This window comes from Eublepharis macularius, chromosome 1 (assembly GCF_028583425.1).
Source record: "Eublepharis macularius isolate TG4126 chromosome 1, MPM_Emac_v1.0, whole genome shotgun sequence".
Taxonomy (NCBI): domain Eukaryota; kingdom Metazoa; phylum Chordata; class Lepidosauria; order Squamata; family Eublepharidae; genus Eublepharis; species Eublepharis macularius.
Genome location: NC_072790.1, coordinates 83,246,316 through 83,264,692, shown reverse-complemented (window position 1 = coordinate 83,264,692; position 18,377 = coordinate 83,246,316). Strand labels below are relative to the sequence as shown.

At 40.6% G+C, this 18,377-nt stretch overlaps 1 protein-coding gene across 1 annotated transcript in view; it reads left to right on the top strand.

Moving 5' to 3' along the window:
- Positions 1-17,712, top strand: part of BACH2 (BTB domain and CNC homolog 2) — a 216,850-nt gene extending 199,138 nt beyond the window's left edge. The window contains exons 5-6 of the mRNA XM_055001900.1: positions 11,280-11,486; positions 14,973-17,712. Of these exons, the coding sequence (XP_054857875.1) occupies positions 11,280-11,486; positions 14,973-15,455 (690 nt within the window). The 3' untranslated portion in view covers positions 15,456-17,712. The remainder of the gene's footprint in view (positions 1-11,279; positions 11,487-14,972) is intronic.
- The last annotated feature ends 665 nt before the right edge of the window (positions 17,713-18,377 follow it).

Here is an 18,377-nt window from a genome sequence, read left to right as displayed (position 1 = left end):
ATTTCACTAGCAGTTTGGCACTGGTGAGTCTCTGAGCACATACAGATTACTGAGCATGAATAAATGTCTAGGTGGGGGAGGAAACCTTTTAGCACAGCCCTCGTAAATAGAAAAAAGTACTTCATTTAAATGTGCTACAGAGCACAGAAAATGCAAGGAAGGGATATCATGACACAAAGGCAAGTCAGAATAAAAGAAAATAAAACAATCTAAGTAATCTAACTTGAGAGTCACTCTGATGTTACCTTGGCATCCTGATCCAAGGCATGGAACAGATGAACCTTCCCCAAAGCATAGTAGAGGCAGAATGCCCCTCATACCCTTGCTCCATGGTCCAGAACACACACACACACAAGATCTTTATAGATATTGTAACCCCTTTTGTTGATGGGTGGATTCCCCCCCCAAAAAAATACCTCATGGGTCCCATGGTATCTTCCTCCAGTCATTTGGGGTTTATACAAACAGCACATAGCCAGAGGCTTTATTAGCCATGAAAGGTCACATAAACAGTCATATTCTGGCCCAGCTTGATTGTTAAGCTAAATTGTCTGCTTCCTGGCACTATGAGAACTTTATTGTCCCCTCTTCCTGGGAAAGAGAGTTTTTCCAGGGTCTGATTTCCTAGGGGCTCAAAAACCCAAGGCATATCCGTCAGATCACAGTCACTGTCCATGGCATGGCAGACACCAGCTGAGATGACATCGTCATCTCACCCATGGCTGCGACATCTGAAGATCTTTTTTATTATCTCAGTGATTATTGAGACTGAGCACTCCCTTTAAAGAGCAGGGTTGCTTGCCCAGGTCTTTGAAACAAAAAACACTCTCTCAGCCTAACCTACCTCACAGGGTTGCTGTAAGGATAAAACGGAGGAGAGGAGAACAAGCCACTTTAGTTCCTCACTGGGGAGAATGTTGGGTATAAACGAAATAAATAAATGTAAATAAATTTTTAAAATGCCTGCCACCTGCCCTGTAATAATTGCTCACTGTTTTTTTCACCTTGCCAGAGAACTTTCTTGACACAACTTTCAAAGTAAAGCATGAAATGTCATAAAAGTTGTTAATTAATCAACTATTATTGTTAATTAATCAACTATTAAAAATTCATTTTGTGATTCTGTTTTTCCTAAAACTATTTTCTCACTTTCTCCAGTGCTTGAACATGCAAGCTCATGGGAGAACAGGCTTTTCCACTTCTTTTTCTGCCTACATTAGAATTCATTATGAGTAGACAGAAAGTTTTTATTAATGTATTATTTATTAAAACATTTATATTCCACTTCTTCCTTGTGGTCAAGGCGGCTTACAAATCATAATGAAAAACACTGCAGTTTAAAACATACGATGTAAGACCCCTGAAGACGCTTGCAGTCTGTACCCCATCAAAAACCCTGGCAAATACAATGGCCTTACAGAACCTCCTGAAAATTTCTAAAGATAGCCCTCCCTCACCAGCTCAAGGAGCCTGCGTGCTCTAGTGGCTCCCAGCCTGCTTCCCCTCTCCATTCCCCACCACTGGCCAGGTGAGTTAGGCCAGGGGCAAACGGTGGGAGCGGAGGAATTACTGCCCCGACCAGGGGGCTAGCATCCCTATATAGCAGAGAAGGTATGGGCTTTGGTTGATACCAGGCGAGCTATTTTAAGGTAGGACCACAGCTGACACACAGGGTCGTATTTGTTAAATATTTATACCCTCCCTTTCCTCTACTCAGGTGGTAGCTTAAAAATACCATGCTGTTGCTATTGGTTTAGCAAGGGAAGAGATCAGATGTTAAAGAAGACATTAAAGAAGAGGTCAGACGTAATGACTTAATCAAGCTAATTACATTTTGCATTGTTCCTTCACATCCTATCTTACTTACTTGTATTCCTCCCATTTTCTGACTGGAATAAAAAGACTCAGAGATCTCCATTTCTACTTGTATCTGACAAAGAGCTTGACTCAAAAGCATATACTCTGGAGACTCTTGTTGGTCTTTAAGGTGCAACTGGACTCAAACCTTGCTCATTTACTGAAAAGTATTGAAACCTGACATACAATTTGGTAGAGTACTAGAGCCATGGGAGGGCTGAACCAAGTGTTATTTTTGAACATGTCATTTGACTCTCAAAGTCTTAGGAAAAATGTATCAGTGAGTTACTCTGGCATATAGTGGCACATATTAATACAAAAATTAAGATAATACTGAACAAATAATTGTTGTGATTCCTTCAAACTGACAGTGCAATCCTATGGAGAGTTACTCCAGTCTAAGGCCATTGACTTCAATGGGCTTAGACTGGTGTAACTCTGCATAGGATTGCACTGTGAGTGTGTCAGAGATAGAATGTGGGCCTACTACCCAAATGTGTGTGTGTGTGTGTGTGTGTGTGTGCGCGCGCGCACACACACAAAGAATTCTATAATTATCATCCACAACTGTAATGCAGATCAAACTATTCCAATTTTCCCATTTTATATCATCAGGATTTGAGTCCAGTGACATCTTAGAGACCAACAAGATTTTCAGAGAGTGGCTTTCGAGAGTCAGAGCTCCCTTCTTCAGTCACTGCTGTTCTACTGCAGACCAACATGGTTACCCACCTAATACTATTCCCATTTATTTGTGTGTGAATTTTGAAACCTTTAATTTTTAGATCGAGTCCCATAATAATAATAGCGTACCGTGAGAGGGGGGAGATTCCCAATATCCATTTGCTACTATGGTGGCAAAGTGTGCATTAGCACCTTGTCAAATAGATTAAAGGTTTTGTTTTTACTTATATTGCTTTCCTCTAGGCTGAAGAAAACCAAGTAGAAACAAGAATTTGAAGTAGTGTGTGTAAAAAGGGGCAGAGGCTGAAAGACACTTATTTGTTGGCCAAGTTGCACGAAGAAGAGAAGAATGGCAGGATTATCTTTCCTCATAGCTCTTTTAGGGCAAGATCAAATAGCCAGGACTGTGTCAATGATTTTAAGCTATAGAGGCAGAGTTTTTCTCCAAATTTAGTAGTATCTATAAGAGTCAGCTTTAGCAATAGTAAACAACTCAGGCAGCAGTTTGATCATGAGATGAAAGAGTTGATAAAGAAACCCATATTACAAAAATGGTTGCCAGATCCATAAGCAGCAGTGGCTTTATTCAAAAGCTAGTTATTCCAAAACCTTCTGGAACACCTAAATCTGTACTAGAGTGAAAAGCAAGTAATGAAGGAGCCTAACAGTCTTCTCATGGTATTGGGGGGCGGGGGCGGATCCACAGGCTGCACACTACCACCAAATGTTCTGTGTCCCATGTGGTCACTCACTGAACCTCAGAGGAACTGATGGGGAGAGAGGAGAATGCAGATCAGATTTGCCACATCTATCCTAAATGATTTAGTAGGTTTATACGGGTGGAAGTGGTCCTTAATTTGGGTACTATTAAAAGGTAGTAATTTAAAAATTCATATAATTTACCACCTTTTTGCTGCCTTCATGGATTTATTTGCTTCATTTATGCCTCACTTTTCTCTCCAATGGGGAAATAATGTTCTCCATTGGATCTTCCCAACAGTCCTGTGAGGTAGATTAGGCTGAGAGTATGTGACTGGCCCAGAGTTGTCCAGCAAGCTTCCATGGCTGAATAAGGATTCAAACCTGGCTCTCTCAGATACTAGTATAATAATCTAGCCCACTACACATCTTGGATCTTTTGGTGCATTTTTCTGCCTGTCTCATGCATCAGAATATTTGGGCCATTCTCCATAGTAACATTGTTACCTGACAGATAAGACTTTTTTGTTTCTTGCTGTTCTTTCATTCCCTCAAAAAGTGAGACATACCATTTTGCTGAATCTGAAGCCTGATTTAACCATTATATATGGTCTACTAGCAAAACAAAAAAATTAAAATAGGAGTAGTAGTACACCATTTGGGAAATAGTTTATAATTTCCTTTGTTATAGTATAGGAGTTCATCTTTGTTCAATGGAATCTGCTTTTTGTAACTTTAAAACAACTGAGTTGCAATTTGTCTTGTCATATTCTCTTGGGACTGTTACAGGTAAAGTGTCATATGTAATATACTTTGAAAGCAAAGTCTTGGAGAAGATTAAAGGAGGACCGAAGGTATTAACAGTCTTTTCCCTAAGAATTGTTAATATCTAGGGCAATTATATCTATCTTGCCTTTCATTTTATATTTAACAGCATCTTCCTAACTGGGTTGCTCCAAACAGATCTTTCTCAAAAGCCACTGTGCAAACTGAACCGTATGTAAGGGTTCAGTTTGCACACTGAGGATGTTGAAGACCAGCCATGTTTTCTTGAATGATGAGCCAAAAGCGTTATAGTAAGAGTTCAAGAGACTGTATGTGCATACATTCATGCATGCATTGAATACGAACATCCCAATTTCTACTCTTATTCAGTACCAATGGAGCTACATGAACCTAGCCTGTCCCTAGCATGCCACTGTCTGGTAGATAGTAACATGTTTGGCAGAGTATAACTGGATTCCATGAACATATAATCCCCAGGGGTTAGAAGCAGGCACTTTGGGCATGTGTGTGCATGTAGAGAGGCCTCCTATCTGTACAACAAAGGTGGATGGATCATGTTCATCCTCTTTTTAAAATGATAGTTGTAATTGTCAGGAAATTTTGACCAAATTTTGTCACATACATAGTCCTGCCCAAAAGAGATGAATCACTAGTTCTTGAATGAGTTTTATTTCACACTTTTTCATTTGCCACAGAGGTAAGTTAATCAGTCTATCATAAGGATGTGTCACCTACAAAACAGTTTATTGTGAATAGCAAAGACATTAGAAGTGGGGAGGCTGTTATACTTGTTTGGATTTATGGAATTTATGCAGTACATTCTTCCCAATAGGATTCTCTGCTCTGTTCTTTTTAAATATATATATATATATATATATATATATATATATAGCTGGAAAGTATTTCAGTGACTTTTTTAAAAAAGTACAGCTAATAAATGCACAGCTGTTAATTGTGCAGCCATGAAATGAAAGTTCCTTTCTCTTGGTGGTTGTTTGCTGCTTGCACAGTGAAATCATGAATAGACGTGGGCACAAACGGAAAAAAAAAACCGAACAAGCTGTTCGTTGTCATCCATGAACAACGAACAACAAACAGTAATGAACATGACCCTATTCACAAACATGTTCGTTGTTCATGGCCCCTTAAAGATCCTTTCAAACTATCAGCTGGCAGGTAGCAGGGGGAATTCCCCCCTGCCACCTGCCAGCTGATAGTTTAATGGGCCCTTTCCTGCCATGTGCAAGGGGTAGGGCCCTTTAAACACCCCACAAACTGACCTTCCCAATGTCCAATACTCACTAAATTTGCAGGGGACATAGTCCTCACTGTCCTCTGAAGTCCCCCCCTCCCAAGTTTCAGAGAGATTGCACCCCAGGAAAGGCATGATCCATGGGTCCTTCCCTTTGTTGTCATTTTCTCTTCGCAGTGGCAACAACAGGACTCTCTGGTGGAAGCTATTTTGAGGGGTTACAAACTGATCTTCTCCATGTCCAATACCCACCAAATTTGAAGGGGGCATAGTCCTCACTGTCCTCCGAAGACCCCCCCCCCAAGTTTCAGAGAGATTGCACCCCAGGAAAGGCATGATCCATGGGTCCTTCCCTTTGTTGTTATTTTCTCTTCACAGGGGCAAAAACGGGACTCTCTGGTGGAAGCTACTTTGAGGGATCACAGACTGACCTTCCCAATGTCCAATACCTACCAAATTTGCAGGGGACATAGTCCTCACTGTCCTCCGAAGACCCCCCCCCCCAAGTTTCAGAGAGATTGCACCCTAGGAAAGGCATGATGCACGGGTCTCCCCCTTTGTTGTCATTTTCTCTTCACAGTGGTAAAAACGGGACTCTCTGCTGGAAGTACTTTGAAGGGTTAAAGCCAGAAGGAGTTCAGATAGTCCCTGCTGTTGCCAGGGGAATTGATTGAAAGGCCCCAGACTGTCTGGCTTGATGAACGGCTGACGAAGGCAACGAAAGAGGCTTGCAACGATGACTTGTTTGTTTAGAATGGAGCCTCACAAACGGCTTGTTCGCGAACAGACAAACGGGCTGTTCGTGGGTTTTTTTCAGTTTGTAATGCTGTTCATGCCCATGTCTAATCATGAAGCCTATGCAGTTGTTCTCAATTTGAAATATCTCACTTCACTTAGAAGTTTTTTATGGATTGCAATTTTCAGCTTGAACAAAATTTTGTTTGTGTGTGTGTTTATTTTTCAAACATGCTCTTTATTTTGAGTGCATTCACTGCAACTCAGGGTTGTTTAATATTTAATAGATTCTCAAAAATACAAAACTAACTTTCCCTCAATGATAAGAATGGACATAGCTTCGCTGAAATAGTCACCAACCAGAGCCAATTTAAAGTCAATGATGTCATCACAACAGCTCTGTGGGAGCCGTCTGGTTCTGTTTACAGGGAAGGAAGACAATTGCAACGCTTTGTATAAATGATTCCTATCCACTGTCTATATCCCTCATTTGGTTAAGTAAAATCTTAAGGCTTCTTTTAGGTGATTTCCACCAGAGAACAGGCTTGTGTGCTTTGCCCATTGCCAGTGTGGTTGCTGGTAAAGTGCAGTAGCACTGAGGCTTCCACCTGGCAGGTTTCCCTGCAGCTTCCCTGCCTTCAGCAGCAGCCATTCCCCACTTCCTTGAGACTCTGAGGTTTCTTCAATTTTTTTTAATTGGCAATTTCCTATTTTTGTATTGATACACCATTATAACAATAGGCCTAACAGGTTTTGTGAATTCCCAACTTTCATTTGAAAAAGAAGTAAGTTTTTGGTCCCTTCTGTCACAGAGACATGTCTTTCCTCTTATGATAATAATATGATAATGGTAATAACAATAACAACATTCGATTTATATACCGCCCTTCAGGACAACTTAACACCCACTCAGAGTGGTTTACAAAGTATGTTATTATTATCCCCACAACAAAACACCCTGTGAGGTGGGTGGGGCTGAGAGAGCTCCTAGAAGCTGTGACTGACCCAAGGTCACCCAGCTGGCTTCAAGTGGAGGAGTGAGGAATCAAACCTGGTTCTCCAGCAATGATAGTGGCTAGAGTCTTACTTTTTAAAATGAAAGCTGAGAATTCACAGAATCTGTTGCACATTGTTCTAATGGTATATTGATATAATGATAGGAAATTTCTGATTTTAAAAAAGTCCCCCGCTGGTAAAGGAAAGACATGGCAGCTGCTGTGGCAGGGGCAGGGAAAATGGCTGTCAAGTGAGTGGGAAATTATTGACTTTCCCATCCCCACAATAGCTATCTCCGGTTTACTGCAATGTTTCCTGAAACTTCAAAGCAAAGCAGGTTTGAGAATGGTGAGAGAAAAGCCAGGAAACCCTGAAAGGTACATGAATGCACCCTCATGCTGTGGAGAAGCAGGAAAAAAATATGCGTTCTAACAGCATTTAATCCAGGACTGTGAAAGCTCCCTCCCTCCCTTTTCCTGAATCTTCCAAAGTACAGAACGGAAGAAAGAAAGGCCATCTTTCCATCACTCAGTCTTGACCGTTCCACATCTTGGCTGCTTCCACACACGTTGGATAATGCACTTTCAATGCTCTTTAATGATCGTTTGGAACTGGGTTTTCATGTGTGAAACACAAAATCCGCTTCTGAAGGATTACTAAAGTGCATTGAAAGTGCATTATTCAGCATGTGTGGAAATGGCCATAGATACAGATTGAAAGCTCAGTTCGTGAACTGGCTCATAGACAACCTATCCTAGGATGATTGTGCCCATCTTATGATTGGTATCTAGATTAATTCTTAGTTTTATTATAACTTTTTGGTTATATTTATTTATGGCAGAAGTTAAGACCACATTTACTTTCTGTATGGCAAGACAGTAAAGGAAAAAAACAATCCAGCTTGACAGTGAAACAGTAGTGCTTCTCAAAGGTACAGTAAACAGGTTCATAATACAGAAAAATAGGATTCCCAACAGGCCTAGAGAAAAATGTTCTGTCACAATAATAGAGACTTAATATATGAAAATGGATAGCTGGCATGGAGGTAAATAATACCATCTGATATATAATGTGCCACTAAGACTATCAAAGGGTCAGGCCATTTTTTTTCCTCTAGGAAAAAACCCTACACAAAAATATGAAATGGTGACAGAACTAAATTTATGATTATGTAACAGCCCTACCAGGAAGAAGTGTTCCACTCCTGTAAATAAGATTACAAAGCTTTTCCTCACAAATCATTGGTTGACATTTATGTGACGTCATAGGGAGTTTATTCAGGTTCAGTAGGGGACTCTTTCTCTCCCTGAGACTCCAGACTGCTTCTTCCAGTCAAAGTAACCAATATTGAACTGGGTAGACCTGTGAATAGGTACATTATGGCCACTATATATGTTGACTGTGGCAGTCCCATGGTGGTGCCACGCAATCATGTGCCTCAGAGAATCGCCATCTTATGCTTACAGTCCAAAGGGCATATCAAGAAAATTGAACATTTTTCATATCACTATTCACTAGACTGTAAACATGATAGTCCACATCATCATGTCAAAGGTCAGCCTCCATGTAGGTAGGCAAAGCACTGTTGTCACTGGAAGTTTTTTCCTCACATGCCTCAGTAAGCTAACCTTTGGTGCGATGTGCTGCCATCTTTGGGCCATAGTTTTACAGTTGGGGCATGAGGTTGAAGTCAGCTACACAGAGATGATTCCATGAATTTCTTTTCCAGAGTTCATATGAGTGTGGTTTAGCAAGATATATGAACGTGATGTCACAGTGCAAAAGGAGTGTAACAGAATAATTACTCATATGCTGTCTTGTATAGAGAAGATGCATGATGATGAATTCCAAAAGTATATGCGAACTTGAATTTTCTGCATTAAAGACACGCAGAATAATTTGTATGAGCTTCTGGAGTTGTCCATATATTGATGTCCTATATTGATATGTATTTGATAGGTACATGTGCAAGTTATTCAAACCCACATTCAAATATCAAAGGAGTCTTTCCTCAAGAATCTTAACTGGCAGGAGGAGATAAAGGCTTTCGTTTTTATTTTGACCACGGCTAAGCAGTCTATCCTATTAGTGTAAAACTTAACATCTGCTGCCACCTCTTGGTCAACTGTCATACTTATACAATCAAAGAAATGCTTTCACAATACACCCAAAGTGAGCAGATGCGCTAGCCAAAAGGACAGAAGTTGTGATACCTTGTAGCCACATAGGGTCATTGTGGCATGACATCATACCATGTGAATGTCCTTGCTGAATCAACCCAAGATCCATTTAGTTGAGCATCTGTTTCTAACAGAAAACCGTAAAGTAGAGCATGATGATGATGATGATGATGATGATGATGATGATGATGATGGTGAAAAAACCTGTAACCAGTCATATTAGCCTACACAAAATCCAGAACAAAAACCAAAATCCACACAATACCTTTTATTATGACCAAAAAAAAAATACAAAACGTTGGGGTGGATCCTACTGAGAAAAGTCCACAGGATGGTTGGATCCCTCTAGTGTGCAAGCTTTTGAGCTCACAAAAACAGCAGATGTTAATACATAAAAAAAAAATAGGGAGGGGAAGCAAATTTGTCAGGTCATGATCTTAAGGCCTGGTCTTGCCAGCATTTGATGTAAAATGCCATGGAGGCTTTTTAATTGCTCCTGATGTTAGATATAAGCTCTTGCATCCTGAGAAGAAGTAAACAACAGTGAGAGTCATCTCATTGGAAAAACAAGATGATAATGATAGTCCGTCTCCTGCCACTTAGCAGTACACTGCTTCTGAATATAGGAATTCCATTTTGTTTTCAAGGCTAATATTCATCAATAAACCTATCCTCTGTGAATTAGTCCAAATCATTTTCAAAATTATCTGAGCCAGTGACCGTTACTGTACCTTATAAAAGTGAATACCCCAAGTTAATTACACATTGTTTGAAGAACTTGCTTTTTTTTTGTCCTGAACTTGCTCCCATTAGTCAATATTTTGAGCAACACCCCCAAACTCTAGTATTATAAAGAAGACAATCTTTTCTACACAATTCATACATTTATAAACCTCTATCATGGTATCCCCTTTGTATTAGGTGCAGTTTGCTTATTGTTTTAGTTGTTCAATTCTGTTCAATTCCAGTTGTATTGCAATCTTCTTCTTTTTTTGCAATGAAGCAAGCAGAACTAAACATATTGTTTAAATAGGATTAAGCTACATGACTATGTAGTATCATGACACTGGGGAATTTATTTTCAATCCCTTTTCTATCAATCAACCACCAAGTTGGTCTTTTTCATCACAGCAGTAAATCATGTTGATACTTTCCGTAAGCTACCACCACTCGGTCTCTTTCCAGGGGTAGCCATGTTCACTTCAGACTCAGCCTACTTTAAGTACATGAATGGATTGAGGAGATACATATAAATTTGAGTTGAGAAACTGCTGTTCACTGTATTTCAGCGTATGTGTTTAGATGTGGCGCCTTCAAAATCTCTTGCATTTGGGATGTTGCCTTCAAAAGCTCTTAATGCCACACTAAACTAGCTAGCTTTTAAAGTAGCAAAGCACATTTTTCTTTATCAAAACATTACTGACAGTATAACAGACTTCTCTTTTTAAAAGCATTTTGGCAACCTCATTGGCCAATTTATTTTGTTTACCTTTTTCACTGAGACTCAAGGTACATTACAAAATTGGAGCGTACAAATAAAAGTCATATAAGATTGGTTTCAAACATTTGTGCCAGCATATCAACATGGGATAGCAGTGGAGCACATACAGTGTTATAAAATTGCCATACATTGATAGTATGTCCTATTGTATACTAGCTTTTGAACTGGATTGCATATGGTTTTACTGTGTAAAGTAGCTTGCATCTTTGCCCAATTAACTATTGCAGGATTTAAGTAGTAGTGATAGCCTCCACAAATACTGCCAGTTCCTGTTTTAGGATTATTAGCAAAATCTATAAAAAATTAAATTTATATTAATTAAATTAAGTTTTGGAGAGACTGATTTCTTTATTTTTGAAAAAGCACATTTGGTTTTTATTGTATAAAATGAGGTGCAATTCTGCTGGTATTAATATTTAAAATAAACCTTAAATTCGACTTATTAAATTCTAAAGGCATTCCTGATTCATTTAAAATCTAATACTGATGAAATGATTGATCTTCAGTATTCAGATTAAAAGTGTGTCATCCTCAGCAGCCTTTTAGATAATAATACAAGCTGCCTTTTGCCTTTTGTTGCATTTTTCAGGTGAAACTTCCATTTCCTGTCGATCAAATCACAGATCTTCCAAGGAACGATTTCCAGATGATGATAAAGATGCACAAATTAACCTCAGAGCAATTGGAATTTATCCATGATGTTCGGCGGCGCAGTAAAAACCGGATTGCAGCTCAACGCTGTCGCAAAAGAAAACTGGACTGTATTCAGAACTTAGAATGTGAAATCCGCAAGTTGGTGAGTTTAGTGAAACATTGGCTGTACCGAAACATGGATTCCCCACACACATATGCATGCCCTAATGTGCCATGTATATATTATTGTGTGTTCGCTGGTCATGCTGACCACCTAATGCAATAAATTAGCAATCCACAGTATGGTGTCCACTCTGGCACCTGGCAATATGTTTCCTCACATCTACTTGCTTCTCCACTGCTCTGCTTCTAATCCCTTCCACACGCCTTCTTTATCCCATTTATAATTCTCATCTTGTCTTTGTCCTTTTTCTTTCCACCCTTTCTCATCCTTCACCCTCACTTCATGCCATTTCTCCAACCACCTTCAAAGTATTCAAAAGACCATGGAAGGTGGTGGTGGTAGTAATGGGACTGACAAGTGGAATAGAGCCGAACTGTAGCTGCCGCTTGAACAGTCTGAATTGTAGGCACAGCTTAAATGGTAACAGGTTTCTCAATGCACAGCCCCATCCATCGTAGGGAGGCATTTACTTGATACTTCTTCAACACAACAGCAGATTCATTGTTAGCAGAAAGGATGTGGAGGAAAATGGACCCCCAGTACAAAAATTTAAAAAAAAAATGAAAAGTAAATGTGAGAAGATCTAGATGGAGAAAGAGGGACAGTGTGGTATAATGACCAGAGTGATAAACTAGGATCTGAGATCAAGATGGGTGGCCGTGTTAGTCTGTCTGTAGCAGTAGAAAAGAGCAAGAGTCCAGTAGCATCTATAAGATTAACAAAATTTGTGGTAGGGTATGAGCTTTCATGAGCCACAGCTCACTTCTTCATATATAGCTAGAATGTGAGTTCATCTGTCCTTATATCTTGCAGAGTGGAGTGATTACAGAAACCGAATGACAATAACCGGAGAATGACAATAACAGGCATGACTGGATAGGGTGGGGTATGCAGAGGAATGTGGAGAAATCAGCATTGGTATTGAGACAGGAAGCCTAGGTCTCAATCAGGGCCAGATCTAGAGTTGCCGGTGCCCGGGGCAACCCTAGTCCGGTCTCACGTGTGCGCTGTGTGCGCACGCTCCTGGTGCGGCATGATGACATCATTTTGGTGATGTCGTCACACGGGGGTGCCGGAGGCAGTGTGTGGGGCTGGGAAGCCGTCCGCGCCATTCACTTCTCCGCAGGCAAATGGCGCGGGCGGCCTCACAGCCCCCTGCGCTGCCTTTCGCTTGCCCCGCAGGACGGGGCGGCCGGCTTGCCGCGCGCCCCCTGTCCTGCGGGGCAGGCAAAAGGCAGCGCAGGGGGCTACAAGGCCACCCGCGCCATGCGCCTGCCCCGCAGGACAGGGGGCGGCCAGCTGCCCCCTCTCCTGTGGGGCAGGCAAATGGCCTGGGCGGCCGCGCTGCCCTTTGCCTGCCCTGCAAGACAGGGGGTGCATGGGAAGCCGGCCACCCCCTGTCACACAGGGCAGGCAAAAGGCAGCGCAGGGGGCTGCGAGGCTGCCCATGCTGCCGCCTGCATGCTCCGGCAGCTGGCAGCTGCTCCCAGCACTCCCTCCCTGGCAGCGCTGGGGGCAGACTACCCCCCTGCCCCCCCCCTCGATCTGGCCCTGGTCTCAATTCAGTCCAGGTGAATGCATCGTCTTGAGCTTCATTATCGGTTGCAATTCAGCAGTCTCTCTAATCTCCCTTTGAAATTTCTCTGCTACTTTTAGGTCAGCAACTGAATGTCCTGGAAGGTTAAAATGTTCCCCCACTGGTTTTTTAATGTTTTGGTTTCTGATGTCAGACTTATGCCCTTTAATTCTTTGTTGAAGGGACTGTCCGGTTTGTCCAATGTAGAGGGTGGAAGGGCATTGCTGACATGTAATGGCCTAAATCACATTAGAGGATGAGCAGGAGTATGAACCCGAGATGGTACGGCTGATGATGCTGGGTCTTCTGACGGTGTCGCTAGGATCACTATCATTGATGTTTCAGTCTAGCCATTTTTTTTTTATATTTTCAAGCATTTTCTGTCAGCCTCTCTTTTTTTCTGAGATGCAATAAAATACAAGCTAAAAGCTATTTATTGGATTTATTGAAGTTCTGTGTGCAGGAAGTTCGGGGTGGCATTTTTATTAGTGTGGCTCTGTCAGATGAGGAGTCTGAAACTGGAGAGCTAATGATATTTTGCCAACTTTCATCACTATCTTTAATTGTTCTGGCAGCTGATGCGGATGCGAAAAAGCCGGGCAAACAGCACAGGTGACTCAACCATTCAATTCCCAGCTTCTCCTCTGTGGTACAAAGCAATACACATGTCATCATGCTTAGATTCTGGGAAAAGCCAAGGGATGTCGCTGCTAGTCTCCTCTGCAGGCAGTGTCTCATGATGATGCAGAAAGATGTCATCTGAGTAGCTGGTTGCAATTATATTCTACACCACTACTCCATCGTGAACGATACTCATGATGTCCCTGTGGCGTGCAGCAACATTTGTGACTGGGTGTTCAAGTGTGCTGCCACTACAGACAGACAATCCAGTTAAAATTCTCACTCGGTTTAAACTGTTCAAAAGGGATCACATTGGATCCCCCTATCAGTCCGGCATCCCCTTTTATAATCTCAGAATAGCCTTCACATCCGTTTGGTTCCAGACCATGCCAACAGCCTTGCTCGATGGTCACTGCTACTCCCAAGTAGCTTTTGCTTCTGCATATGCGGTGGTCTGGTTCCAGAATATCTGTTATATTCTATCCTGCTTTCTCTACACAGAGCCTAGAAACAAATTTTTCACCGTGCTTTTGAAGGATTTTTTCCCCCCTCAGAAGCAGATAAACTGATCTTTCTTCATTCAGATGCTTACCGGATGCCACTGTTTGCACTGGCAGCTTAAAAAATACAAGCAAAAGCTGTATCTGAAGGGTGAAACATTTTAACCCAATGAGTATTTTAAGTTTTAATTATTCCCATGATGTCGTTCATGTTTTACATTTTATATTTTCTTTTGTGTTTGATTGTAACAGCCTTTGGCTATATGCAGTAAAAGCTTTTGTACAAGACTGTCAAGTATTAAGCAGTGCAAGCTCTGTGAGTTCCTAAGAACCCGTAGAACACACAGTAGGTAAATTTATCAGTCACATTGTGTCTGAATTGGCAAGAAATCAGATCTGTGGGATACCTGTGTTTTCGTTATTCCGCTTGCTGTATAATTCAGAACTAGTTCTTAGAGCTCTGAGTTCTCCTGTGTATTTCACAGAATAAGAAATGGTAGAATTCTGGGAATGCTTTCCTTCCAAACACCACCAGTAATACACTTTCTGCCTCACAGTGAATTGGGAAGAGAACTACATTAAATCTCTCTCTTTGGTAGAGGATTTATAAAACTCCTCCTGTCCTCACACTGAAATGTTACAGAATTTTACTACCCAATTCTACAGAATGTTTGGCTTGTTTCTGTCTGGGTACAAAGTTCTAGTAGACAGATGTAAAGAGAACTTCTTTGAAGTTAACAACTCCTTTTCCTACCTTCTCTCTTTCAGGTTTGTGAGAAGGAAAAACTTCTGTCAGAAAGAAACCAGCTGAAGGCATGCATGGGAGAGCTGTTAGATAATTTCTCCTGTCTTTCCCAAGAAGTGTGTAGAGATATGCAGAGCTCTGAACAGATTCAAGACCTGCACCGATACTGCCCTATTCTCAGGCCTATGGATCTACCGACAGCGGTCAGTATCAACTCTTCGCCAGCCAGAGTGGAGCAAAACATAGTAACATCCCAGTGTGTTGGGGAAGGCTTGCAGTGCTGTTCAGAGCAAAGCCCCGTGCAGCAGCTAGGAGCTCACTGGTTACCTAACAATGTTTCTGACAAGTGTGTTGCAGCAAGAGTACTGGATGGAGCTGACCAAGGTACTTACTCTGAGCAGGAGCTCCCGCTAGAGCAGAACAACCAAACAGTGACAGTAGACTTCTGTCAAGAAATGACTGATAAATGTACAACAGATGAGCAGCCTAGGAAGGAGTATACCTAGTGGCTGGTGACCCTCTACGTCACATCTCCAGTCAGCCAGTGGCCACGTTGGTTTGTTGTCTAGATGGAAGAACATATTTGGTGCACACTACAGTGGTCTTAGCAGCAATACTGTTTTTAAGTATTCCCTCCTCTCTACAAGCAGGAGATTGATTATCTTCTTCACTATGGTGCTATCCCTTGTTCAGGCAGGGGAACAAAAACAGTGGCAACACTGTCTTTTTTATTATCGTTGTTGTTGTTATTGTATTTTAATTTCAATATTCAACAGGGATGGACATAACACCTCTGAGGACCCAAACGCAGCTTTTTTTCTCAGTGGCCCATGTCACAAAACCCTAACTCAGGAATTTCCTCTGAATGTTCAATTTTTCATTGAAGACAGCTTCTTTACACATCAAAGTTTTATAGCTAAACTGTACATACTATATATAGTATATAAAAATATATATATCCATATGCAAAAAAAATCCTTGCATGCCTCAATTTTTTCTCATAAGAAAAAAAGCAACTGGAAACTTTTCATTTTTATTGTATAAACAAATTCCAACATTCCTTCTTTCTTTTCTTTTTTTGTCCTTGATGATTAAAATGGTTTGTAATGGTTTTTAAAAAAATTTCCCCACCTCTCTCAGTTCCCAGTTCAGCAATATCATTCAGTTTGTACTTATTTATATAGTTTTAATGTTGGAAGCTTATTCAAGATTTTTAATATAGACGGCATTTGGGCACAGCTGTCTTTTTTGTGTGCCAGTTGAGCAACGTGGATTTAATTCTGATTTTCTCGCAGATACTGTACAGCGATGGTCAACTTTGCCACTTGCACTGAGTTTTTGGATCAAACCTCTTTTCCTAAATGAAGTTGTGACTTCAGTATAACTCATATACTGTATACTTTGCTTCCTTTTTTAAACTATCCTCTTAAATAAAATAGGGAAAAAACAACACTCAGGAGATGACTATGTAGGGAAATCTTGCCAAATATGGAATTCACCCAATAGCATTGATTGGGTATTTTCTGTATTCATTTTTTTTAGTTTCCCAAACCAAATTTAGAATAGCTGCTTTTTTAAGAGAGAGATTGCTATTTGTTAAGGCTCAATATTTAATCAGATACCTTAAAAACTATTCAATGGCCAGTGTATGTCATTGATGTTGAGAACCATAACTCAAGGCCAAGGACATTTACAATTGCATCAATGAATGCAGTTCCATAGTTCTTAGTGAAGTTTCAGGCTTCCTTCTGCAGTTACTTATTCAGGTAGTACTAGCACTGTTAATCCATGTGAACAGCTCTACTGGCCTCAGTTTAAGTGTTCAGTTAATACCATCTTATGTAGGCAATTCACTGCAGTGTTTTACTCTGTTTGCTCCCCATTTACACTGGCATCAACACAGTCTTATTCAGACCCTCTGAAGCATAAGAAATAGTTCACATAAGAGACCCTTCCAGGATTGAGACTATCATAAAGATTTGTGAAATTTTAAAACAATGCATATCAACAGAAATATGATTGCACATCAGTGCTGTAAGATTGCCTCAGTTCATAGTTACTGTCTTCAGCACAGACCAGCTTCTGACTCAGAGGAGGTAATTGGAGAAGGAGTTTCAAGTATATTGAACCTTACTTTCAAGAAAATTCACAAAACACTTAACTGGCTCTCTCAATGATTGTGGAAGACGCCCTTCATCCAGATGTAACAGGTGGGCAAAAAATCTAGGTCAAAAAATCTAGGGGCAGGCACAATGCAGCAGAACTTTTTTTTCTGCACATCCTGAAATAAATAAGAATTGCCCAAGAGAAATGCTTTTGCACGACTCTTACTTATTTCAGAAAGACTTGTGCAGGAGAGTTCCTGGTGGATTGTAATTTTTTTAAGTGACCTTTGACTTCTCTATCTTAATCTTGCCTGGGTGCTTTGAGGGATATTTTCTGATGTCACCCATGGTTTACAGATTGATACTGTTTACCTTAACTGCAGATCAACATGATAGCTCAGACTGCTGTTCCTTTTAACTATGACAATGTGTTCCTCCATGCTAATGTTTACACTAAGCGGTGTGGCACTCAGTAAATCAGCATCGTGTTTTTCTAGAGGAAGAATCAAGCTCCTGTCTTTATTGTTGTTTTTTCTTTAACCACAAGTTTATGGAGACAGTTTGCCAGTCCGGCAGCTTACCTGCAGACCAGGAGGTGTATACAATGCATGTGCCAGGTTTACTTACTAGGTAGGGCGGGTGTCCTTCTGTAGGTCGAAGATGCTATATTTTAAAATATATATTATATATATATATATATATTATTTAAGTATTAACCATTTCTGTAAAACAATAAAAACTTATCTCTTAACTATTTGTATATTTATATATGTCATATGGATGCTAGTACAAGCTGTAGGATAATGTTTGGCACCAGGATAAGAAGTCCTTGACTTGCTTTGAAAGCATAGCTATTTAATTATATTGGAAGCCTGCAACCATTTCATGCAGGAAACAAGCTCTTGTGGGGTGCGGGGGGGGGGGGGGTTGTAATCAGTGGACGTTGCAAAGCACTTCTGTGATTTGCAAAGAGATCTTTCTTCTGTGAGACAGTGATGGAAGCTAGAATTTTAAAGCTACATGTGAATTGCATTACAGATTCATAGCCAGGGTTTGTCATTTGGGATTTTTTGTTGTTATTCAGCTAACAGTATTTTTTTAATGTATTTTTCTGTTGCCTTTTTTATTTTAAGTGACCTCCTATAGCTAGTTGTTGTTTTTATGGGTATCCATCCAAGTCTGAACTAGCTTTCTGACATGAAGATTTACCAACTCTTAAACAACTCATGTGCAACTGGTACTTTTGACCTCATTACAATGGTTCAAATGTAATTAACAGAACATATTGTTCTACAGCTTTTGTATTGACCTGGCTCTGTCATT